Below are 22,807 nucleotides of genomic sequence, written 5' to 3' on the forward strand. Positions count from 1 at the left end.
TTATTTGCCTTAAAATTGGCAGAAGGGGCTGAAGAAACCCCTTTTACTTAAAAATGCTTGGGGTGTATGAGCTCGCGTGTGTGAATGGATTCCAGCAGATCTTTTCAAAACTGGAAAATAGGGTTTGATCCTGGATTACTCTAAAATGTACGCCAGTAATTACCCCCCCCCCCCGTTGAGCAGAATATAGTACTTTTCATCACTTCTCCATAGTTTTGCAAAAAGCGTAAAGGAGATAATCGTAATTTAATATATATCTATATGGTTGTGTGTGTGTGTTTGAGTGTTGTATATAAAATTTAGATCCCTTAACTTTGGCGTGTGCGTGGAGGGAACAGAAAAGAAGAAATGCAGGGATTATTTCAATAAATCTTGTGGTCATTTGCTGGGTGATGAATGACCTTTCTTTAAAGTCAAATTAAGAGGTTACTTAGAAGGGGTTTTTTGTGGTGTGGGGGAGGCATGTTTAGTTTTTACAGGTGTGTTCTTAGATGAACAGACTAGTTCGTTCTCCTCCAGGATCCGGAAAATAGGGGATCAACAGGCTAGTTCGATTCCTTTCCCTATTTATTCGGAAGTAACTGCCCTGGTCTTCAATGGAGCCTTAGGGAAGCAGTCGGGTTTGTCCTTTGAGGTACGCGGGGCTGCGCTGTTCTCCCCCAATGAAAACAAACGCTATAATCAATAATGTAGGCCTACACGATGTTGCGTATACGTGCGGTGTGGGATCCAGAAACAATTCTGCTGCCTTAAAAAAAAAAGTTTCCTCCGCACACTCCCCCCCCCCCCCAAGCCTTCAATGGGATCTAGTCTCTCTCTGCGTTATACACACGCACTTTCAATGCCTTTCTAGGTTTGGAGAACTCAGCGCCTTCTTAAATATCCCTTGCTAAACACCAGGATGTCTTAAAAAGGCGAGCTTAACTTGTACTGATGTGATTGTGTTCGCCCCCCATAATCTTGGCACAATTTTAGTACGCTGCCATGGTTCCTACAGGAGCAATTCAGAACCCACAGTCCAAATGAGCGCGGTGCTTTATATATTTAATGATAGTTGTTGATAGATCGTGTGCCTTCTATTTATTTCGCAGTAGTCTTACCTGTAGGTCACCCCATTTCCGCAGCAGAATTTGAGGATCTAGTTTTGTTTGTTTGTGTGTGTGTGTTTCTCAATGATTTGCTGGCACACGCCTGTTAAATATAAACGCAACCACCCCACCATCGCATATTGAAATAGCGCGCTGCAGTTTTGTGTAGCGTTGCGATCCAGCATTGCGGAATCCAAGAAGTTGCGCTCTTTTGCATTAAACAAAGGGGGCGGGGGAGAGGCGCGCTTAGCAGGCACGAAAGGGAAAGTTTTTGTTTTTAAGTAACAAATATAATGATTTGCAGAGGTGGTCAATTTCACCTTTAAGTGCAGAAAAAAGACCTTGAGCCCTGCCCAGCCCAGAGAGAGAGAGAGAAGGTCCCGATTTAACCAAGGTGAAACGTTTGTATGTGTTAAAGCCCAGGGGTTAACTTCATCAGCGAGAAAGTTTTAAGCCCATGTTTAAGACCTCTCTTTTTCCGTGCCCCTCCCCGCGAAATTAATGGGGTGCGCAGACCGAGCCTAGGTGGGCTTACTCAGAAGGAAAGACCGCTGATTAAAATGGGCACGACTCCCAGGCAACTGCGCCTAGTAGGACTGCAGGTTTTAAGGTGCTTCTGTGAGGCTGAATTGTGCCCAAATATTATTGGTACTTTGTGGGGGGGGGGTGGGAGAAGGACACGGAGGGGTCTTTCTTAAGTAAAAAAAAAAAGGTCCATTGGTGGAAACTAAGAATGGGCAGAAATATCTTAAATAACTAAGCCCAGTCAAGTATCTTTGTTTTAATGTGGGGGCGGACACCCAGCTACTTTTTAAGAGGAAGGGGGAGGTTAGAAATTATTTAATTTCAAGCACAATTCTGCTTTTAATATTGAAACCTAAATGTTCACGACGCCAGCTCTAAAATGTAAAGGAAAGACCACAAGTTCCACTAGCATAATAATTCCTCTCTTAATAATAATGATGATGACGATTAAAAAATAAACGAACCGATGGATCCTGGATTCTATTTTTGTTCGGACGCTAATCCAGTTTCCTCTTGTTGAATTCGCTTTCAAGTTGATAATGTCTAGGATCGCAATCCAGTCCTGTGGGTGTTTACTGGCGCGGGGGGGGGGCGGTTAATTTAAACTGACTCAGACCCAAATAAGGGAGCTGCGCACTCTCCAGCATCGTCCCCTTGGGAAGCAACGCCGTGCATATTTACTCAGGAGTAAGACACAGTGAGACTTCCTATAAATTTTTTTTTAAAAGGGTTTTTACTTATATCCGTTGCAGCACATTCACACACCTTGCTTCCAACAGCTTTGATTCTGGGGAGTGAATCCGATCCCACCGGCTTCGGTTGTGGAGGGATTTACTTCCAAGTAAGGTTTGCAAGCCCACACTTAACGTGGAAGGAGGTGGGACATACACACACACCCTCCCAAAAAAACACGAACACCAACTAGGATTTATGGCTAACGTGTTTAGGATGCTTAAAGGAGGGGGCAGATTTCCCCTTATTATAGCTTAGTATATAATACCATGTAAGCAGTTTATTTAGGGCGCCGTCCTGTGCACGCTTACCTGGGAGTAAACGCACTGAACGCACGGGGGCTGGCTTGCCTAGGAGTCTGTGAGCTGCTAAGATATAAAGACTCCTCGAACAGTGCCCCCAAAAGCAGTGGGTTTTAGAGGTGCCTAACTATTAGTGTCCCCAGAATGAGTGGAGTTAAGGGTGCCTAACTCTGTAAAGTCCTATAAGCCTTATGGATATAGCTGCTTAGATTCCGCAGGAATCCCAACTCTCCCGGATCACCGGCTTCTGGATCAGGTCGAATTGGCCCTCAGGTACCTCCAATTTGATCCCCGGATTTGTGCTGTTTGGAATTCGGACCCTCCACCAAATCCCCATCCCGCTTACCCAGAAACAAACAAAACAAAAACGAAACAAAAAAACAAACCCCAATTCTCTCAGCAGGATTGATTCCCGAGTTGTCTTGCGCTTGGCTGGGGTTATAAGTGCTGTCTGGAGAACATTATAAGGCCAGGTAAATCAATCCCAACGCCAGAACTCCAGACTGGGAGTGGGGGGGGGGTCAGAGAATTAAAAATAAAATAAAATAATCCCATTTGCAAGAGACGCCTCCAATGAGGAGAGCTCAGATCAAGCGAATAACTGGCGTCCCCATTTTAAGTACTGTATCAGTCAAAATACGTGTGTGTGTGTGTGAGAGAGAGAGAGAGAGAGTATCTTCATGTAAGAAAGCTGCATGCCATTATCATTCCTCCAAGGAATAGACGGGTTCGTTTAAAGTTCGTTCCGCACAGCATTTAATCCGAATTATCAACCTTCTCCATCCCGCGCTGGTGAACTGGCCGTTTTCAGGCGACGGTTACTGTACTGTATAACCTGACTTTTTGGGGTGGAGGTGGGGGTGGGGGAATAAGCCACGACGAATTCATCAGGGCTTACTTCCGAGTAAGGATGCACATGGAAGTGGCATCCGTCCCTTCCGATCCTGAACATGTGTACGTGTGATTAGGGGGTTCCAGACACAACGTCGAAGACAAGGAAGTCTCCATTAATTTCAAGGGCAAACCGCAACTCTGTGCGGTTCCCTGCCTGCTGGGGAGTAAGTCCCACTGTGGGAGCTCCAACGGCGCTTACTTCCAAGGAAGTGGGTCCAGGGTTGTAGCCACAGGCTACGCTACACAGTTTGTAGGCTGCTATCCTAACGCCTGCTCCCTGGGAGCAAGCCCCAATGAATTCGATAGAACCGCCCTAAGCGGTCTCCCACTCTCTCCTGGGGTCTTCTCGGGTTTCAAAAGGGTTTCTGCTGGACTCCTGGGGCACACTTACTTCCGAGGAAACATGCCCTACGTGGGCTTGCGCCTTTTGCGCGGAGCGTGTCCCTCGAGCTAGCCTGGGCTGCTTCCTTCCCGACAAAGCGCTTTGGTCCCATTGACGGCAGTATCCTACCCCCTTGAGAGATGATTTGCTGTTGTTTGGATCGGGGAGTTGGGCATCTTCAGCCTCAGACACTCGAACAGCGCGATTCTATCCTCCGAATTAAGTCCCGCGGATGTAAATTAAATGTGCCTTGGGCCCTTGGATGGTAGAGATCGTTTGGAAATAGGTCCAGCCTAATCAACGGCGTTTACTTCCAAGTAAAAGCACGTTCTAGCGGAGGCAGAAGCTGCCCTCACGACAGCGGGGTCTTCCTTCTGTGTAATCCTATTGGAAAGCCCAAAAGGGGAGCGCATTCCCTTATCGGATAAATGGGGCATCTGAAACGTGCTTAGGAATTGGGATGAGTCTATAATCCTTCCAAGAATTCCTATTTCCCCTTGTCGTTAAATATTTTAATATATGGACGCCGAGGAAGGAGCAATTGATATAAAGCGACCTGGTCAATGTAATTTGGACGGTAATTACTTGAGACTGGCTGAATTTCTCTTAATGGTTTTTCCATATACTGTGTGTGTGTGTGTGTGTGTGTGTGTGTATAGTATATATATCGTCTATTAGTTTTGAAGTCCACCCCAAATATTCGATTATGAGGCTCTTCGCTATTTGGCAACCCATGTGGTTTATTCGGAAGTAAGCCCCAATGTGTAAAATGGAGCTTACTCCCAAGTAAGAGTGTTGAAAATAGTATTTTTGTAGAAAAAGAAAAGAGAAGAAAAAATCCACACGGTTATGCTGCCGCGCACACACCGCACATCTAAAGGCACACCGCCAAAGAAATTTGGGAGCTGTAGTTTGTTAAGGGTGCTGGGAATGGTAGCTGTGTGTGCGGTGAACTACAATTCCCAGGATCTTCTGGGAATAGGGATGTGCCTTATGGAGTGTATACAGTAGGAGAGTGTAAATGTACCTGTTGAATGCGTCAACGTACTTGCTTCTCAGCCCCCACCACCACAACCAATCCATGGGCGAAAAGGATCGTTAGAGTTCGATCCGTTCCCCTTCACACACACAACCGAGTGGAGAAACGTGTCCTGGGGAAGTCAATTACTCGGAATCCAAGGTAATGGTTTGTGATTTCCAAGTGAAGCGACTCATTTCAGCTGCAACCCAGTCACGAAATCTGCCCAGATAATTCCAGATGAATTTGTTTATGAAAATTATAGAATTTCCTGTCGGATTTCCAAACTTTTTCCGAGTTTAAATGAATTGAAAAGGGGAGGATATTTATGGCAGTACCTTTGGCAATACGTTTGAGGTGTGTGGGGTTAGTCACCTGTCATCGTTAAGTAGGTTCCTAACCAAAGGTTGTAGCCAACGTTAGTCATTCTCAGAGTAGACCCATTGGAATTAACGGACATTATAAACTACAGTAGCAATTAGTTGTGTTAGTAGCAATCTAGCTGTTCAAAGAGCAAAATAGGATCTACTCCTTTGAAACTGCTGAAAGAGTTACACCCTTACCTGGAAGTAAACTTCGTTTAAAACTAGAGAGGCAATTTACTCAGTTTACTCAGGAGTAAAGACAGCACCCTATGCTCACTGCCATGGGAGTTAGGCCACCGAATACAATGGAGCTGAAGTTGTCAAACGTATGTAGGAATACACTCTTAAGTTATTTTATTTTGTTTAGTTTCCTGGGACTTACTTCCGAGTAAATATGTATACCACCCAGATGCTGGGGGTGTCAGGAAAAATGGACATGCTTGGCACTTGCTCTTTGAATACCTCCTCCCTTCGGACACGATCCAGGGATAGCAAAACATTTCTATGTCCCATTATTGAGTTTCATGGGGTCAGTATGAGGTTTGTGCTTAAAATTCTCCCATTGAATTAAATGGGGCTTCAAAGGGTTTCCTTCGTTAGTTTGCCTGCCCTTTTTTATTATCGTTACCATTATTAGTGCCGAAAGAAAAACAACTTTCTTTTTTTATTTTTTCCCTTTGTTTTATTTGTGGGACTGCTGAACATTTGTGTGTGTGGACAAAAGACAAACCCAACTGACTCCCTTTGAATGTCCTGCTAAAATAACCTATATTTCCTTCCAATAATATTATCTATTTGTCAAGCAACTGAATTGGCCTTTTTTGGGGGGGGGGAACAAATTTGCCTTACAGTTGTGTGTGTGTGTGTTTCATCTGGTATCAAACTCTATTTAAAAATGGATAGCTGTGGAATAGTGTTGCAGAGAATTATGTCTCTTTTGCTGGACGTTTAGCAAAACACACACACATATATATACAAACTTGAACAGGTTTGAGAGTCAGCACACTTTTATACCGCAGTCATAAATGTTTACTCAGAAGTAAGCCCCATTGAGTTCAGAGGGGCATATTCCCAGGTAACTGTGAATAGGATTGCAGCCTTCGCTTTGGGTGTAAATGCTGCAGAAGCCTGGAATATTTATGTCTGGATCAAATGCACAGAAATATATTTTATGTTTATGAAGACCCATTACATTCAACACCTTTGCTCTTTTGTCTTGCATCCGGCCATAGCAACTTCCCAAAGTATGAAGCATATATAAACCCACAAAGTGTAAAATAGCATATACAAAACATACTTTGTCTTTTAAAATATTATCAGTTCTTTCACCTGAACCTTAGGCACCTTTGTTTTAAAGTGCACCAGCAGTCAAAATCTTAAGCCTTTCTGTGAATTGTTGTTGTTGTTGCTACAGTGTTGTTGTTATACCTCCCCACCTCCTGCAGAAAAAAAACCAACGAAATTCCAGGATAAGATTATGGTATAGGCTAAAATCTGAGTAACCTAATTCATGCTTTTTGTTTCACTGGGATTGCTTGCCTGAGCCTATGAGAGTTTACACAGAAGGGAAGCCTTGAGTTCAATAGGCCTTACTGGGCTCAGAATGCAGGTTTCATTTTTCAAGCTGGGGGTTCCAGAGTGAAGGCCTTGGCTAAATGCTAGAGCATATGCATTGCATGTAGAAGTTCTTGGGTTCAACTATCAGCCTCCCCAGATAGGGATGGGAGAGTTTCCTGCCTGAAACTCTGGACAGCTGCTGCCTGTCAGTATGGACAATACTGAGCTAGGTGGACCAAGGCAGCTTCCCCCCCTCCTTTGTTATGGGACTGCAACCTGCCCACCCTCTCCATTACCACCACCCTTTTAACTTGCCTCCAACTATGACTTTCTATATAAATATATGTATTTATATGTATCAACTGGGAAGAGGAAAAGGGTGATTTATTTTTTTAAAAAACCCTACTATATATATTTAAAAAAGAGTGAATTTGCCAAATATATTTGTTTTGTTTGTTGCCTGGATTTTAACCGCCTCTTCTCTCTCTCCCCCCTGCCTTTCTCTGAAATATAGACCATCCTTAATTCGATGCATAAATATCAACCGAGATTCCATATAGTTCGGGCCAATGACATTCTCAAGTTACCCTACAGCACTTTTCGAACTTACGTGTTTCCCGAAACAGACTTCATAGCAGTGACTGCTTATCAAAACGACAAGGTAAGAGACACAGATAGACTGCCATTACACCTGGAGGTTTTATTTTGCTAGCATTCTGAATAGACTTGCCTTCCATTAATTCATCCCCCCTCCCATTCTTTTAAAGTCAAAATAATTCACAATATGTTCCTATCCCCGCACCACCTTACAAACTCCATTCGGACCCTTGCAATTTATGGTGCTCCAGTTATTGCTTCATGATCTGAAGCTGGAGAGCATGGATTAAATTTCCTCTTAGCTTCATAGCTAGCGAGCTGAGTGAACTTGGAGCAATTTCTATCCGCCTCAAAGTCTACCACACAGGGACAATAACACATGTGGGGCAGGGACGGAAGAATCACATATGTCAGTCACATTTCCCCAGAGAAAAGGCTAGGTTTAAAACTCCATTGATGCATTCAATTATTCAGTAGATGCACAAGCTTAAAAAGAAGAAGAAGACAGCTCTCTGCCCTCTAGGAGCTTACAGTTCAAATTCACATGTATTATAAAGATAAATCCCCCCTCTTTCCATAAGTTAATTTCTTCCTTCTTTATACCTTCCAACTCTACAATTCTATGATTCTGTGTTTGAAACATTGCACTAATTCATTAAGTGGCTAATAAGATTTTAGGATTGCATATTTTTTTTATTTTTTTTGCAGGGTGGGGGCGGAGGGAATAACTGTGGTCCAAAACAAAGGAGGAAATGTTGCAACTCCCTATCTCTTCCATGCGTTCCTTGATAGATCCCATTTTTTAATTCAAAAGAATTACATAGCGACACATTACTCTGATGGTGACATTCCACCTTTCTCGCCACCCATCCAAAGCGGAGGCCCCATTGCAACCAGTGGGAAATACTCCTGAGTAAACATACATAGGATCTGATGACAGGGTGGATGTATACAATCTGATGCCACCTGCATTTACTTGGGAAGAAGCTTCAATTGTGTTCCTCAAGGTTTCCTCGCAGGAAAATGTGTAGGCTTTGCTGCTAAGTATTGCATGTTACCCTACTTGTATGTTGGGGTGTGTGTGTCTTAATGTGGAGGGAGGGGGGGTGAGACTCTCTCTCTCTGCAGTCTCTTCTGAAGCCTCTTCAGTTCCTCAGTCAGCTTCTCAAACTGCAGTTCCAAAACCGAATTGCAGAAACTAGATTTAGGAATGTCCCTTAAACTGAGTCAGAGCACTGGTTCATTTTTCTAAGTACCATCTCCACAGTTTCAGATGGGGGGGGGGGCAAGTCCTGGCCTACCTGGAGATGCCAGAGGAAGAGGCTTTCTGCATGAAAAGCAGATGCTCCATCACTGAGCCAGGGCCCTAGCTGGGAACAAGCAAACGGGCCCATTTCTGCTTAACTGGTTTTGATGTCTTTATTCGGAATGGAGGCAAGGACACCAGTTCTTGTCACGAGATACAGCTGCTTCCCCCCCCCCCAACGTCCCAGCTCAGCCCCTTGCTGGAGAGAGCCTAGGCCTGTTATTTTGCCTCAGGTCGCTCTCCTCGATGGGGGCCTGCTTTTGAGTAATCGTTAATCGATTACGAACTTTGCCATAAACTTTACGAGGCAAACAGGCCCACCAGGGTGCTCTGCGCTGGCTGTCAATTAATCCTGCAAGGCAGTGGGTGGGACCAGCTGTATATGTGTGTGTGTGTGTGTGTGTGTGTGTGTGTGTGTGAGAGAGAGGGGGGGGCGGAGAAATAAAAAACGCCTAGCATTTGATGTTTAGAGGTATAGCAGATGTCAGGCTTGCGGGATCTACTTTGCGTTTTTATTACAACCCTGAGATCCACCGTCCAGAGCCTGGTTGAGAAAGGAAAGCGCTTGGAAGTTATATAATTATGAGCCAAGGACATTTGTTTTATGTACTAGAGCTAATGGTCCTCCCATACAATTATGTGTTCCTGGTTAATTCCTCAGGCAGCTCTCTCCCACCTAGGAACATGGGAGCTGCCTTATAGTGAATCATCAAACCATTGGACCCTGTAGCTCAGTGACTGGCAATGGCTTTCCAGGATTTCAAGCAGGAAGCATCTCGCAGCCTTACCTGGAGATGCCATTGAGGAATGAACCTACCGCTGACCCACAACCCTTTCCATTCATTTTAGGGATATAATTTAGGCTGGGAGCGGGGAAGTAGTTGTTCCCCCCTCCCAATTGTTGGAAGTCTGAAATCTTCATTGATCTGTTTCAAAACCACCCTGAGGTTTGCATGTACCGGTAGTTCCTCACCTACCTCACAACATTTACCTCACTGCAGGGATGATGTCTCTGCCAATGGTCTGCGTGAAAAGAAAAAACCCCACCACATAAACTTAAACAGTGGGAAGGGGTCAGGTTATGTTAGCATGCGCAGCTAAGGGTTAAACCATGGGTAGGCAAACTAAGGCCTGGGGGCCAGATCCGGCCCAATCGCCTTCTAAATCCGGCCCACGGATGGTCCGGGAATCAGCGTCTTTTTGCATGAGTAGAATGTGTCATTTTATTTAAAATGCATCTCTGGGTTATTTGTGGGGCCTGCTTGGTGTTTTTACATGAGTAAGGTAAAGGTAAAGGGACCCCTGACCATTAGATCCAGTCGTGTCCAACTCTGGGGTTGCGGCGCTCATCTCACATTATTGGCCGAGGGAGCCGGTGTACAGCTTCCGGGTCACGTGGCCAGCATGACTGCTTCTGGCAAACCAGAGCAGTGCACGGAAACACCGTTTACCTTCCCGCCGGAGTGGTACCTATTTATCTACTTACACTTTGACGTGCTTTTGAACTGCTAGGTGGGCAGGAGCATGGACCGAGCAATGGGAGCTCACCCCATCGCGGGGATTTGAACCGCCAACCTTCTGATTAGCAAGCCCTAGGCTCTGTGGTTTAACCCACAGCGCCACCCGCGTCCGTAACCTTAAAGTAAATTCCAATCGAAATGGATAGGGCTTAATTTCAGGACAGAGGAAAGTTGCTGGATGATGTTCTGAGACCTTCCCTGAGTCCTAGAAAGGTGGATTTCTGGTTGGTGTCCTGGCTGAGACTCCTTCTCTGTAACTTGCATATAAATCTAAGGAGCACTTTGGAAGAGTGCAGACAGTCAGGCTGGAGAAAGGGGGAGAAACAGATCAATGCAAATGGAACATGGGGCTGGAGCGCCTTTCCTCTGAGGAAAAGTGAGGGGTGCATAGAGATAATTCCCAGACTCTAGATTCAAATATCATGTGCCCCCACAGGATGTGGAACCAGTGGCATTCCAGATGTTTGTGGGCTCCAGCTCCCATCACCCCCTGACCATTGGTCATGCTGGCAGCAGGGCCTGATGGGAACTGGACTCCACCAGAATCTGCAAATGTTCCCCATTCCTGGACTTGAGAACATTTTTTTTTGTACTAATACTTCTGTGGCCTTTTCAGTGGTGGCTCTCTGCTTATGAAATTCTCTCCCCGGGAAGCTTCCCTGGTGCCCTCATTGCATATCTTTAGTTACCGGGGGTAAAATGTTCCTTTTTAACCAGGACTTTGGCTTTTAAATATCTACAGCCTTTGGCACGGGTGGGATGGGGTGTGTGTGTGTTTGTGTGTTCTGTATGGATGTGTTTTTTTTGCTAAAAATATTGTAAGTTGCTTTGAGTTGCTATGGCAAAAAGGTAACTAATAAATTAAATAAATAGTAATAAAAATTAGAGGACGGATGCATGGATAAATAAAGCAAGCAAGCAAATAATGGATAAATAAATGGGTCATGGGTGTCTGATCCGGCCATTTTTGGGATGTGTGTGTGTGTGTAGGGATCTAAAAGTAATCAGCAGGCTAATATATAAAAATGTAAACAATATTCTCCTGTGAAACGGTGGAAAGAGTGAGAGATGTCTGTGTGTGTATCGGGAGGGGAAAATACAAGAAAATTGCGCATCCATTTTTAAAATGCGGTATCTGCGGGACATATTACCAAGCCATGAATAATTGAGGGGTCTCCTGTAGCCAGTCGCCAGAGCCCATAAAAAAAAAAAAACCTCCTGGCGTGCGCTCCTTTCCCTGAGACCAGATAAGAATAGCGTTTAAACAGCCTGGCCGTGTTTTCGTCGCCACCTTCCCTCTTGGGGGCCGTGAGAAACTGGGGCCGGGGAGCCGAGCAGCTTCCTATCATTAAACCCCGATGAATAATTCAGGCAAAACCTCAACATCGTTTTTAATAAAGCCTGCGGTGTGTTTTAAACCGGAGGGGATTCGGAGCTGATCTATAAAAGTGAGCAGATGAAACGCTTTCTGGGTTGAATTGGAAAAGGGGAATGTGTGTGTATGTGGTTTTGGTTTTTTTGGGGGGGGGGGTGCAGACACAACTAAAAACTGATTATCCAAAATCAGGGAGAGGGACTTGAGTCCCTCCAGATGCTGGACTACAACTCCCATCATCCACTGGCTATGGATGATGGAAGTTGTAGTCCAAGGACAGCTGGACCTCCCCCCCCCTCCGATTTTCCTATCCATGGCTACTCTGGAGTAGCGTGACTTTCAGACCCTCCAAGTGTCCCTATTTACTTCTGCGGGAGCTTGGCTAGCATTGCGCTATGAAGCTGCCACGGCATGCAAGCGGTTACTTGGAAGTATACCCCACTGAATTTTACGGGGCGGGCTTTTTAGTAAAGGAACAAGATGGGAGTTCTGGCACAAAGGATATGGTGATGTTTTCCATTTCCCCTCCCCTCTCTCCCTCCCATCCCGATTTATTCCAAGTGATTTTAAATTGCTAATATCTGGAGGAATCGTTCGAGTGCTTTTGGTTATTGTTTTTAAAATTCGACTTCCAAATTTTCTTCCCCCAAACGGAGAGGGTGGGTGCTATATAAAGTGTACTGTATTAAGAATGGGTGTCGAGCACGGAGCACCGCGGAGAGCAGGGTGTTCAGGGAATTTCCAGGAGCTGAAGTGACACAGCTTTGGTTGGGAAGGGAAGAGTGTCCATCAGGTGCCATGCTTGAATTAAAAGAGGTTTTCCTTTAATTTTTCAGATCACCCAACTGAAAATCGATAACAACCCCTTTGCGAAAGGATTTCGAGATACCGGGAATGGCAGGAGAGAAAAAAGGTATGTATGAATATTAATCAAGTCTGGGGATTTTTTTTAAAAAAGCATCCCACCCACCCCTTTTCTTTCCTCCTCCTCCTCCTCATCCTCATGCCTCCAAATCTCCTCTTAGGTGTTGACCTGCAGATGTTTTGGAACACCCATAAAACCATTCACTGGCTGCAACTTCTGCAGGGCAACAGGTTGGCCTGCCTTTTGCAGCTGCAGACTGAAAAGCCCTTACTGGAAAGCAGCCCCACTAAGCACACTGGACTTGCTTCCAAGCAAACACCTGTGGGATCGTGACCTGCACCTTAACCTACAAATGTTTACATGATAAGTTATTAATAGCAGCAGTAGCATTTAATGTGTTGTTCCACCAGCGTGCCCATTTGTCAATTACTGTTGTTGTTGCTACTACTGTTATTAAATAATAATTTATCAAAGCCACAATAATAATCAGAATATTATTAATAACCACCCTAATAAAAACTGCACCATCAGCATGCTCATTATTATACTGATAGTCCAGTTAACAGAAACAACCATTAATAAACATAGGGGCGTTGATGGTGCAAAAATGTGTGTGTGTGTGTGTGTGTGTGTGTGTGTTTAAAAAATATTATTACAGTAATACTATTAGTGCCATCGGCATTCCTGGCACTTCTCAGAGCCCAGGTCTCTGTAATAATCTAAAACGTGACCCAGGGAAAGCGGAGGCAGCGTTAAACAGGGGAAGAAATATGTGGCTGTCTCAGTTCCATGGGTTTAGGTTTGGTTACAGGTGTGTGTGTGTGTTGTATATATCTGCAGTTACCAGTGAATAGCCAATGATCCTTTTCTCCGGTTGTTCCTCTCCAAACTGAAAAGGCAGAGACAGAGGAGGCTCTGGGCACCTACCTCGCTGACCATCTGTTTCAAACTTAAGACTAAAGCCTGCTTTTTGTCACTGAAAGGAAACAGCTCACTCTCCCCTCTTTGCGGATGTACGAAGATCAGTGCAAAGCAGACCGGGATGGGGGCGAATCGGATGCGTCTTCGTGTGAACCGGCCCCAGTCCGGGAGTCACTCCACTCCCCCTTGGGCACAACTCCCAGTCCCCTGAGGCTCCACCGGAACAGCAGAGGTAAGAAGTTTCTGAATATCTTTCTTAAAAAAAAAAACAAAAAAAAAACTTGAGTGGGAACAATAGTTTGCTCAGGGTGCTAGGAGCTGTTGCTCTGCTAGGGGAAAACTACAGTTCCCATGATTGTTCTTTTTGGGGGGGGAGCAATGTGCTTTAAATGTGTGGTGTGGTCCTGTTGAACTTTGTCGGGGCTTTTTCCCCCTTCTGGAACTACAAAAGACTGTTGTTGCTTTCTGCAGGCTGATCCTAGGCATGATTTTCTCAGAAGTAAATCCTGCTGACTTCAATGGGGCTTCCCCACTTCCCCCAAATGATCCCACATAAAGAGCTCCTGGCCTTTCAAAGTACTACATTTTTCTCCAGGTTGGATGCGACGGAGATTACTTCTGAGTAAACAAGTGCAGGACTGGAAGGCGTGCCCTTGTGTCCATGCGGTTGTATCTATTGATTAGCAACAAAATTAATATTTTCCCCCTTCATCAAGAACTCGGAGCTAGTTCAAAGCGCTTAACACATCTTTTTACAACAGGCTTGTGAGACTTGCCAGTGTGAATATCATTCCCACATTGCTGAGCGGGGTTAGAGGGCAGCTATTTTACCTTCTTGTACTTGAGATCCAAATGATCAAATGATTTTTCTTTTAATCAGCAACAGATCTGGGGGTTCAGATCACACTGAGCGATGCATCATTTTAACCAGCACGTGTGTGGGTATGCGTTCATTCAGCACCAAGCCATGTCAAGGCCTTGAAAATCATGGGTGGTACTACCTTGTCTAGCGTCAGCCATGCTCAGAGGAGACCCATTGAAATGAATGGACAGGATTCATTTTTAGCTGGATGCAAACCAGTGGCTCTGGTTTACTACACCTCAGGAAAGTGTGCTTAGAATTGCAATGTGGGATAGGTACCTGAAATAACATTCCCTGGGGCTAAACCCTTGAAACCTATGTAGGATTTGGTGAGATTCCTGCATTGCAGGGGGTTGGACTAGATGACCCTTGGGGGTCCCTTCCAACCCTACAATCCTATGATTCTTTAATAATTTAGGAACACAGGAAGGTGCTTTCTATTGAATCAGATCTTTGCATCCAGAACTGCAGTTAAGGTTCGGTCTGTGATCCAATAAAAACCCAGCTGAATGTTGTGGGGATTCATTCCATGAAAACCCACCCAAAGGGTAGCACAAATACACTTCCCTGGGGGTAAACCTCGTTTGAACAGAGTATGGCATTGTCATGCCCCTTCCTATCCAATCTAATCTAAGATATAAACCCTCAGGTGAGGAGTTTCTTATCAAGATTGCTGCGCTGAACTTAAGAACCAGAGTGGTTTTATTTTTATTTTTGGGTTTTATTTCTGTCGAAAGAAAGAGTCTGCTTCGATGGGCTTCTCATCAACTCAACTCTTTCCTCACTCCCAGCCAATAAAAATATTAGCTTAGAAAGAAAATTGGAGAGCTTTCAAAGGGGAGAGGAAGAAAAGAAGAAAAACATCGTTACATTTTTAGTGATTTAGCTTGCAATCCCGCCCCCGCCGCCCACCTTTTTACAACCTGTAAATCAAATTTGCAAAATAGAACCCACTGGATTTAAAAGGCAAGAGACTCAACAACGCAATCCTTTACGTGTCTACTCAGAAGTAACTCCCGCAGAGTTAACTTGGGGCATGCGTTCAGGGAAGTAAATTTAGGGTTTTGCTGCCTCAGACTTCAAGATTCAGATAAATCTTTTTTTGTTACGGATTTGCAGCCTGATCTCAACGACGAATAAGAAGTAATTTCCTGTGTTGCCTGCATAAGAAACATGCATATTTAGAAGTATTTTTCACGGATATCAACGCACTTTCCGAGTAAACATCATTTAGGTTCGGGATTAGCACCCTTGAATCTGGTGGGTCGGTTTATTTCCAGTTCCATAAACAGATACAGGGTGTTTTTATATATTTTCCCTCTTCAGCGCATCTTACTCTCCACTCCCAGGAACAGATACGACCCTTCTGACATCTTATTTTTCTTCCAATTACCCATTTCAACAAGGGCAATTTCCCCCATCAAAACAGATCGAATTTCGCTTCCAGTTGGGGGAAGGAAAGAGGGCGAGGGGAAGGCGCCCCTTCACTGTTTGTTTATAACTGTGCAGAATTATGGATTTTAAATAAAGTGGAGTAAGAAACCCTTCCCCTCTCCTTTTTTCACGTTGCACGATAAGTGGATCTCTCCAGGTGTCGACGTGATTGAAACGGCCACATATATATAACTTCTCCGCATCTCATTGCTGGCGAGAATGGTCAGTGGCTGGAGCGAATGACCCTGTTCTCTATCGCCCCCTGGCGGCTGCTCTAAGCACACTTCATTTCCCTCTTCACCTGTATAGTATATATTTCTCCTCTCCTTTGAGGGTTTTTTTGTTTTTGTTTTGTTTTGTTTTGCAGTCTCCTGCAGCGGCCTCAAATTGGAAGGTCAATCAGCTGCGCTGCTAGTTGATCTTTTATTACAGAGCGGAAGAGCGTTTGTTGCGTCAGTCCACAGACCATAGCAGAATAGTGGCTATCTAAAAAAGAATCGAATAAACAAATAGGAATGCCCATCTCAATATGGCTTCCCCTTATGTGTTGTGAGGTCTCTGTCTCTTACAGTCCATTCCATTTTAAACTGACTTGGGCTGTCATCCTATGCTCCAAGGATGGGGAACCTCTGGGTGTCAAATGCAGCCCTGTCTCACTCAGGTTGTGGAGTTGGACCAAAGAGGGGGTCTGGGGGCCATATTTGACCCACAGGGTGGAAGTTCCCCAACCCCTGATTTATTCCATTGTAAGCGGTTTCTTACTTCTCTGAATACAACAACAACATCCCCTTGCTAGAGATTTGGATAATGTGCACTTCTGTTAGACAAAGCATAAACAAAGGGAACTTCGAGATGACCCCGTTTATGGAGTACCCATATTGATTTGTTTGCAGGGAAATTAGACAATGCCTGATATTTAATGAGGGTTCATTCTGATTTGTTCGCAGGGAGGTTAGATATAACGTTGCATTCGTCACACACTTTCCAGTGCATTCCCCCTCCCCATCACTTTCCTTCTTGCAAAAGTAAAAGCCCGATCTTTTTGGGGAGGAGGTTTACTGTGTCAGACCCTCCAAGTGTGCAAGCGTCCAGATTTGACGTTAGAAAGCTGGGGACTTTTTTAGTTTGGAGAAAAGCCGAGCAAGAGGTGACATGACAGTAGTTATAAAATTATATATGGCATGGGGAAAGTGGATAGAGAAAGGTTTCTCTCTCTCAACATTTGAAATCATGGAAATCCAATTTAGCTGAATGTTGGAAGATTCTGGACAGATAAAATAAAGTCCTTCTTCATGCAGTGCAGAGTTAAACCACAGAACTCCCTCCCACAGGAGGCAGTGATGGCCACTAACTAGGATGGCTATAAAAAAGGATTATGCTGGTTCCTAGAGGTAGATACTCTCTTTGGCTACTAGCCCTGATGACTATGTTGTGCCTCCATTGTCAGAAGTAGCATTGCTTCTGAATAATATCAGCTGCTGGAAACTGCAGTGGGGGAGAGCGTGGATGTACACAGGTCATGCTTGGTGGTTTCCTGGAGGTGGCCACTGTGAGAACAGGATTCTGGTCTAGGTGGGCCATTGGCCTGATCCTGCATGTGATTGAATCTTGGAAGCAACCAAAAGTATTAAAAACAAACAAACCCAACAACACAAGAGCCAGTGTGGTGTAGTGGTTAAGAGCGGTAGACTCATAATCTGGGGAACCGGGTTCGTGTCTCCGTTCCTCCACATGCAGCTGCTGGGTGACCTTGGGCTAGTCACACTTCTCTGAAGTCTCTCAGCCCCACTCACCTCACAGAGTGTTTGTTGTGGGGGAGGAAGGGAAAGGAGAATGTTAGCCGCTTTGAGACTCCGTCGGGTAGTGAAAAGCAGGGTATCAAATCCAAACTCTTCTTCTTCTTCTTCTTTAATTTTGTTTCCCCTCTCCTTTTCCAGAAGACAAGGGCAGCGACCAAGAGCTAGAGAAGCTCCCCGAAGGGAAGAGAACAAGCCCTGACCCTGGGAACTGCAGCCCCCATAGCAGCCCCCGCTTGCAAGGCGGCGAAGAGCGGAGTAAAGAGAGAGCCGGCAAAGCTAGCGATCTCTCCAAAGAGAGTGCCGAAGGGGGCATTTTCAGCCCCCTGGGCTTGGAGAAAGACAAGGTGGAGGGGCGCAGGAAAGAGCCAGCCCAGCCGTCTCAACAGCCGCAGCAGCAGGAAGGATCCAAGAAAGAGGCTCCAGATTGCGCCACCCTGGGGGGCAGCAAGGAGTCATTTGCCCCGCTGATGGTGCAGACGGACAGCCCTCCACACCTGAGCGCCGGGCACCTGCAAAGCTTGGCGCTCTCGGGGCTCCACGGCCAGCAGTTCTTCAACCCCTTGAGCGCCGGCCAGCCCTTCTTCATCCACCCAGGACAATTTGCCATGGCTCCCGGGGCCTTCTCTGCCATGGGCATGGGGCACTTGCTCGCGTCGGTGGCAGGCGGAGGGAGCCTGGAGAACGGAGGTCTTTCTGCCACGCAAGGGGCGGCTGGCACGGCCACCCCCTTCCCTTTCCACCTCTCCCAGCACATGTTGGCTTCTCAGGTAAGGTGGCAAGGTGCAGGGAGCTGTTTTGGGAGGGGGAAATGGCTAACGGTGCTGAGGTGTAATAACCTGGGCAGCCGGGTACCCAAGTAGATCAATGTGCTTTGCCTATAGGAGGCCCCAGGTTCACTCCGCACTGTCAGCTGCTGTGGCAACCAGGTAGCAGGTGATGGGAAAGACTGGAGAGTCACTGCCAGTCAGAGAAGGCAGTGCTGGACTGGATGGCCAAACAGCCCCACCCGCTATAAGGCAGGTTCCTATGTTCCTGGAGTCTTTTCCTTGGGCAGCATGGCTAAGTGTGAAGGCTGCAATCCTTTGAACTCAAGCAACGGGTTTACTTCTGAGTAAACAAGCACAAGGACAGGCTGCACCGAGGCTCAGTTTGTGAACCAGGGAAGTCTCTGTAGTTCAAATCCGGCCCTTTGCCAGCCCTCCTGACTCGGTATTCACTCCTGCATCTGGAAAATGGGTATAATGAATGACTGTATGCAGTGGTTGTAAAGGCCCTTGGCAGGATGCTGGACCAGAGGGGCCTTTGGCCTGATCAAGCAGGGCTCTTCTTAAGGTGCATAGGAATGAATGAGTATATGTAGGCAAATGAGCTTTCTCTGTGTCATCCTTGCTGCCACACTGTCATATTTTGCACCTGGGGACTGTACACATGGTGCTATGATAGCTTTTGAGAGTTTGGTCCAGGCACTTTGATTTAGCTAGTTCAGTTGCCTTTCCACCTCAAAGAACCCTTTCCACATCAACTGACCTACCGAGGAAGTCCCTGCACGTTGCAGAAATATCCTAACCTCAGACTTGACTTTAGACTAGCCTGTTGGGCCCCATAAGTGTGACCTAGGATCCCAGGTGCCTGCATATCGCTGGGCCCAACCTGCCTTTCAAGGAGCTTTAGACTTGCAGGAGGGACCTAATAGGTCATTTCGTCCAACCCGCATGCTGATACAGGAATTCCAAGGCGGTCTGTTCCATGAGCTTTTACTGGAGTCAGCTGTGGAAACTGGTCCTTTAGGGCAAAGGGGGAACTGCCACACCAACCTCAACTTGCCTTTCACTGGCCCCCACTTGCGTGCTTTCTTATTTACAGCCAGACCAGGAGGTGACCCTGCCTGACATCTCCCTCCTTTTTGCCTCCTGTAGAACTCAGCCGGGTGGTGGATGGAGACAAAACTATAATTAAGTTGGCCACACCCTTCATTTGCTCTGGCTCCACCTACTGTGTTGACTCCTTGCGTTCTGCCCCACCTGTTCCAATGGGCACCAGCCACTGCAGCGGGTCAGGAAATTCTTCCTAACGTTCATCCCCATTCCATTTAATTTTCATTTGGTTCCGTTGCCTTTTTCCAGGGTTTCAGGCAAGGGACATTCAAAGCCCTATCTGGAGGTGCTGCCAGGGCTTGAACCTGAGAGCTTCTGCATGCAAAGCACAAGCACTGTCACTGAACTATGGCTTCCCCCCCCCCCCGACAGGAGCTAAAACAAGGCTGTGTGTTGGGCAGGGAGGGTGTACTTGCTTTTGTAATGCTCTTTGCTTACGAGAAGAAGACAGACGTTTTAGGAAATAAGTGCCCTGTGTCTCTAACTAAAAGGTGTTTTATCTATCCGTTTGGGTTTGATTTGAAAATCGGAAGGGTTTTTTGTGTGTGTCCAGAATGCATTTAATTGAATCTGGACTGGGTGGTGCCGCTCTGTTGAGACTGCTGGGGTAGAAGGCAGGAAGATGGCCAGCAGATGAAGCCAGAGCCAATTACAGGCAAGACCTGCTCCCTGATTGGTAACAGGCAGGAGAGGGCGGGCTGAGGTCAGCTTGCGATTGGTGGAGCAGTGGCCCATTTGCACTACTGGATATATTACACTGCAGTGTTAAAACACGAGAGGGTATAAGGCTTTCACCAGAAGGTGAACCTGCCAGCACTGGGGTGTGATTCAATAATTCTGGCTTATTGCCTGCTCTGCACCTGGTCACCTGTGGCATATAGATTTTTCTGCTAGCTGTAGTCAGGGGACCTTTTGTAAACTAGAAGATGACGAGTTGTTGGGGTTTTTTTATGTGCCGCAAAAGACTACTTATCCCAGCAACGTGCAGACAGGCAGGGCTAAGAACATAAGCTCTGCAGTTGGGTCAGGCCAAAGGAGGACCCGTCAAGCATCTCTTTCTCACAGTGGCCAACCAGATGCCTCTTCCAGGAACCTCACTGAGCAACGCAGTGGCTCCCCCTACTTTGATTTCCCAGCAGCCGGTCTTCAGAGGCATCTGAGATTGGAGGCAGCCCATAGCCATCATGGCTGGTAGCCATCAACAGGCTTCTCCTCCAGGAATTCCTCCAAGCTGGTGGTCACCACGGCATCTTGTGGGGGCGCATGCCAGAGTTCTAACTAGGCGCCGCGTTAGTCATGTTACTTTTGTTGGCTTGCAAGGGCTGAAGGCTGATGTGCATATCTGGGGCCTTTGCCATTCTCAGCTGCGGTCAAGGTTGATCCTATTGGTCTTCGATCTGCCATCTTCAGCCAACTCAGATCTAGAACCCATATTTAGCCTCTAGACGTGGCACAGTTAATTTTTAGTTTATTTTTGCAATATGAGTATTTATTTCCGCTTCTCTCTCATTCTCCTCTTATATTCTCGCCACCGTTCACTGCCACCATTCGTACTCTTATCTGCCCTGCCCCACCCTCTCTCTACATAATAATTAAACAGAAAAGAAAACAGGAGACCCACCTTGGCTTCCTTCACACCCCATTTTTCAGAACCTGGTGGTCTGACTCAAGGGTGCACAAACTCAGGCCTGGGGAGCAAATTCAGCCCTCCAGGCTACTCTGCCTGGCCCTCAGGACTCTCCCTAGGCCACACCCTCTCTCTCTAAGCCACTCCTCCTTCCCCAAGCCACACCCTCTCACTGACCCTGCTTTGCACCCTGAGGTGTTTTTGCCTGACTGAAACGTGTCCTTGAACTCGGATCGTGCCTCTTGCTAGTGGGGCCAAAGGATAGAGAGATCGGGTGTGTGAATGTGCGTCCGTGTGCAGATAGTTTCCTACTGTACAAAGGTAAAATTCAAACTGTTGACTCCTGTGGCCCTCAGAAGACTGCCCCAAAGGAAGGTGGGCCCTGGGCTGGAACAGTTCCCCCACCTCTGGTCTAACAGCACTGGCATGCTTAGATTACTGGGGATTTTGACCGCAGTTCCGAAAAAGGTAGCAATTGTGCTCATCTTTAGGAGGACAGGAAGTGGAAGTATAAGGCAGACCATTGGTTCCTTTCGTTTAGTTTTGTCTTGTTTGCTTGTGCTAGTTTAGTATCCAGAATGGCTACCGGGATACTATTCCTTCTATTTCCAATGTTCGGGTTGTGAGTGCCGTTGCATATAGAGTCAGAGTGGAAACACACACACACACACACAAACACACACCAGCAGGCACAGGGAAGCCTCAAGGTTTGCAGAATTACAAAAATATTGGGGGGAGGGAGGAAATAATGGTGGTTGAACCCAATGAGGACTGAGCATGGTCAGCAGCCACAGAATGCAGACTGAGTGTTGGTGGGGGCACTGGAAAGCTGGGGGGGAAGGCGGAATGGAGTGCGGTACAGGAGGGCATGGCTGGCTGAGTAGAACACTGAAAAAGTGCACTCCACACTATCATTTTTGTTGCAGGTCCCACTTGAAAACATGCAATCTGTTCTGACATGCCTGCTGTTTATATGCTGGAGGGTGCCCCATTGTGAGAATTTGATTTCCGAACTGCACGTGTGGATTCCCCCTATGCATATCCTAAAAACAGCAACAACAGAGCCGTCAACTGATTTAAAGGATTGTTAAATGAGCTTTCAGCCAGTAGATTTTATCCAAGATAAAAAGGACCTATTGTGGTTAGTGTGCAAATTTATTTAGATAAAACCAACTGGCTGAAAGCTCATTTAACAATTTAATCAATAAAAGAGTTCACTAAATGTTATAAAGAAGGGCCATTATATTTCTGTATTACAGAATCAGATTGGAACCAACCTGAGATAACTCAGATGTATTCCCTCCTAACCTGTGAACAGACTGAACCTTGCAGAACCCATCTTAAAATTGTATTTATTTATATAGGAAAAAAATTATAAACTGCTTACGTTGAACTCCTTGCCTGCTGATATCAGGCAGGCTTCTTTACTGCACTGTTTTCAGCACCCACTAAAAACAGGAATGATGCAGAAAGCTGATGAGAATTTTCAATATTTTGGGGGGGAAAGTTTTAAATTATTGTTAATTCCTCTTATTGATGATTTTATTGTTCTACTTTTTTGTAAACTGCCAACTGACAAAATGCTTCTATTAGTGAAGATAATGTACAAAAATACATTCATATTAGAGGAAATAACTTGCACGAATGTGCACATTGGGCACACAAATTAGGTGAAATTCACACAAAAAAGGTGTGTGAAATTTTGTTGCGGCCATTGAACTACGTTGCAAGCCTTTAGAGAATTTGGCAGATTTTGAAGATCGG

General features: G+C 45.8%; 1 protein-coding gene across 2 annotated transcripts in view; it reads left to right on the top strand.

Annotated features, from left to right (window-relative positions):
• Window positions 1–22,807, top strand: part of TBX2 (T-box transcription factor 2) — a 45,952-nt gene that overhangs the window by 18,256 nt on the left and 4,889 nt on the right. For both annotated transcript variants that reach the window (XM_033171483.1, XM_033171482.1), the window contains 4 exons: window positions 7,378–7,524; window positions 12,498–12,574; window positions 13,510–13,679; window positions 17,681–18,309. In XM_033171483.1, the coding sequence (XP_033027374.1) occupies window positions 7,378–7,524; window positions 12,498–12,574; window positions 13,510–13,679; window positions 17,681–18,309 (1,023 nt within the window). The remainder of the gene's footprint in view (window positions 1–7,377; window positions 7,525–12,497; window positions 12,575–13,509; window positions 13,680–17,680; window positions 18,310–22,807) is intronic.

The sequence above is a fragment of the Lacerta agilis genome, chromosome 15 (genome assembly GCF_009819535.1).
Source record: "Lacerta agilis isolate rLacAgi1 chromosome 15, rLacAgi1.pri, whole genome shotgun sequence".
NCBI lineage: Eukaryota > Metazoa > Chordata > Lepidosauria > Squamata > Lacertidae > Lacerta > Lacerta agilis.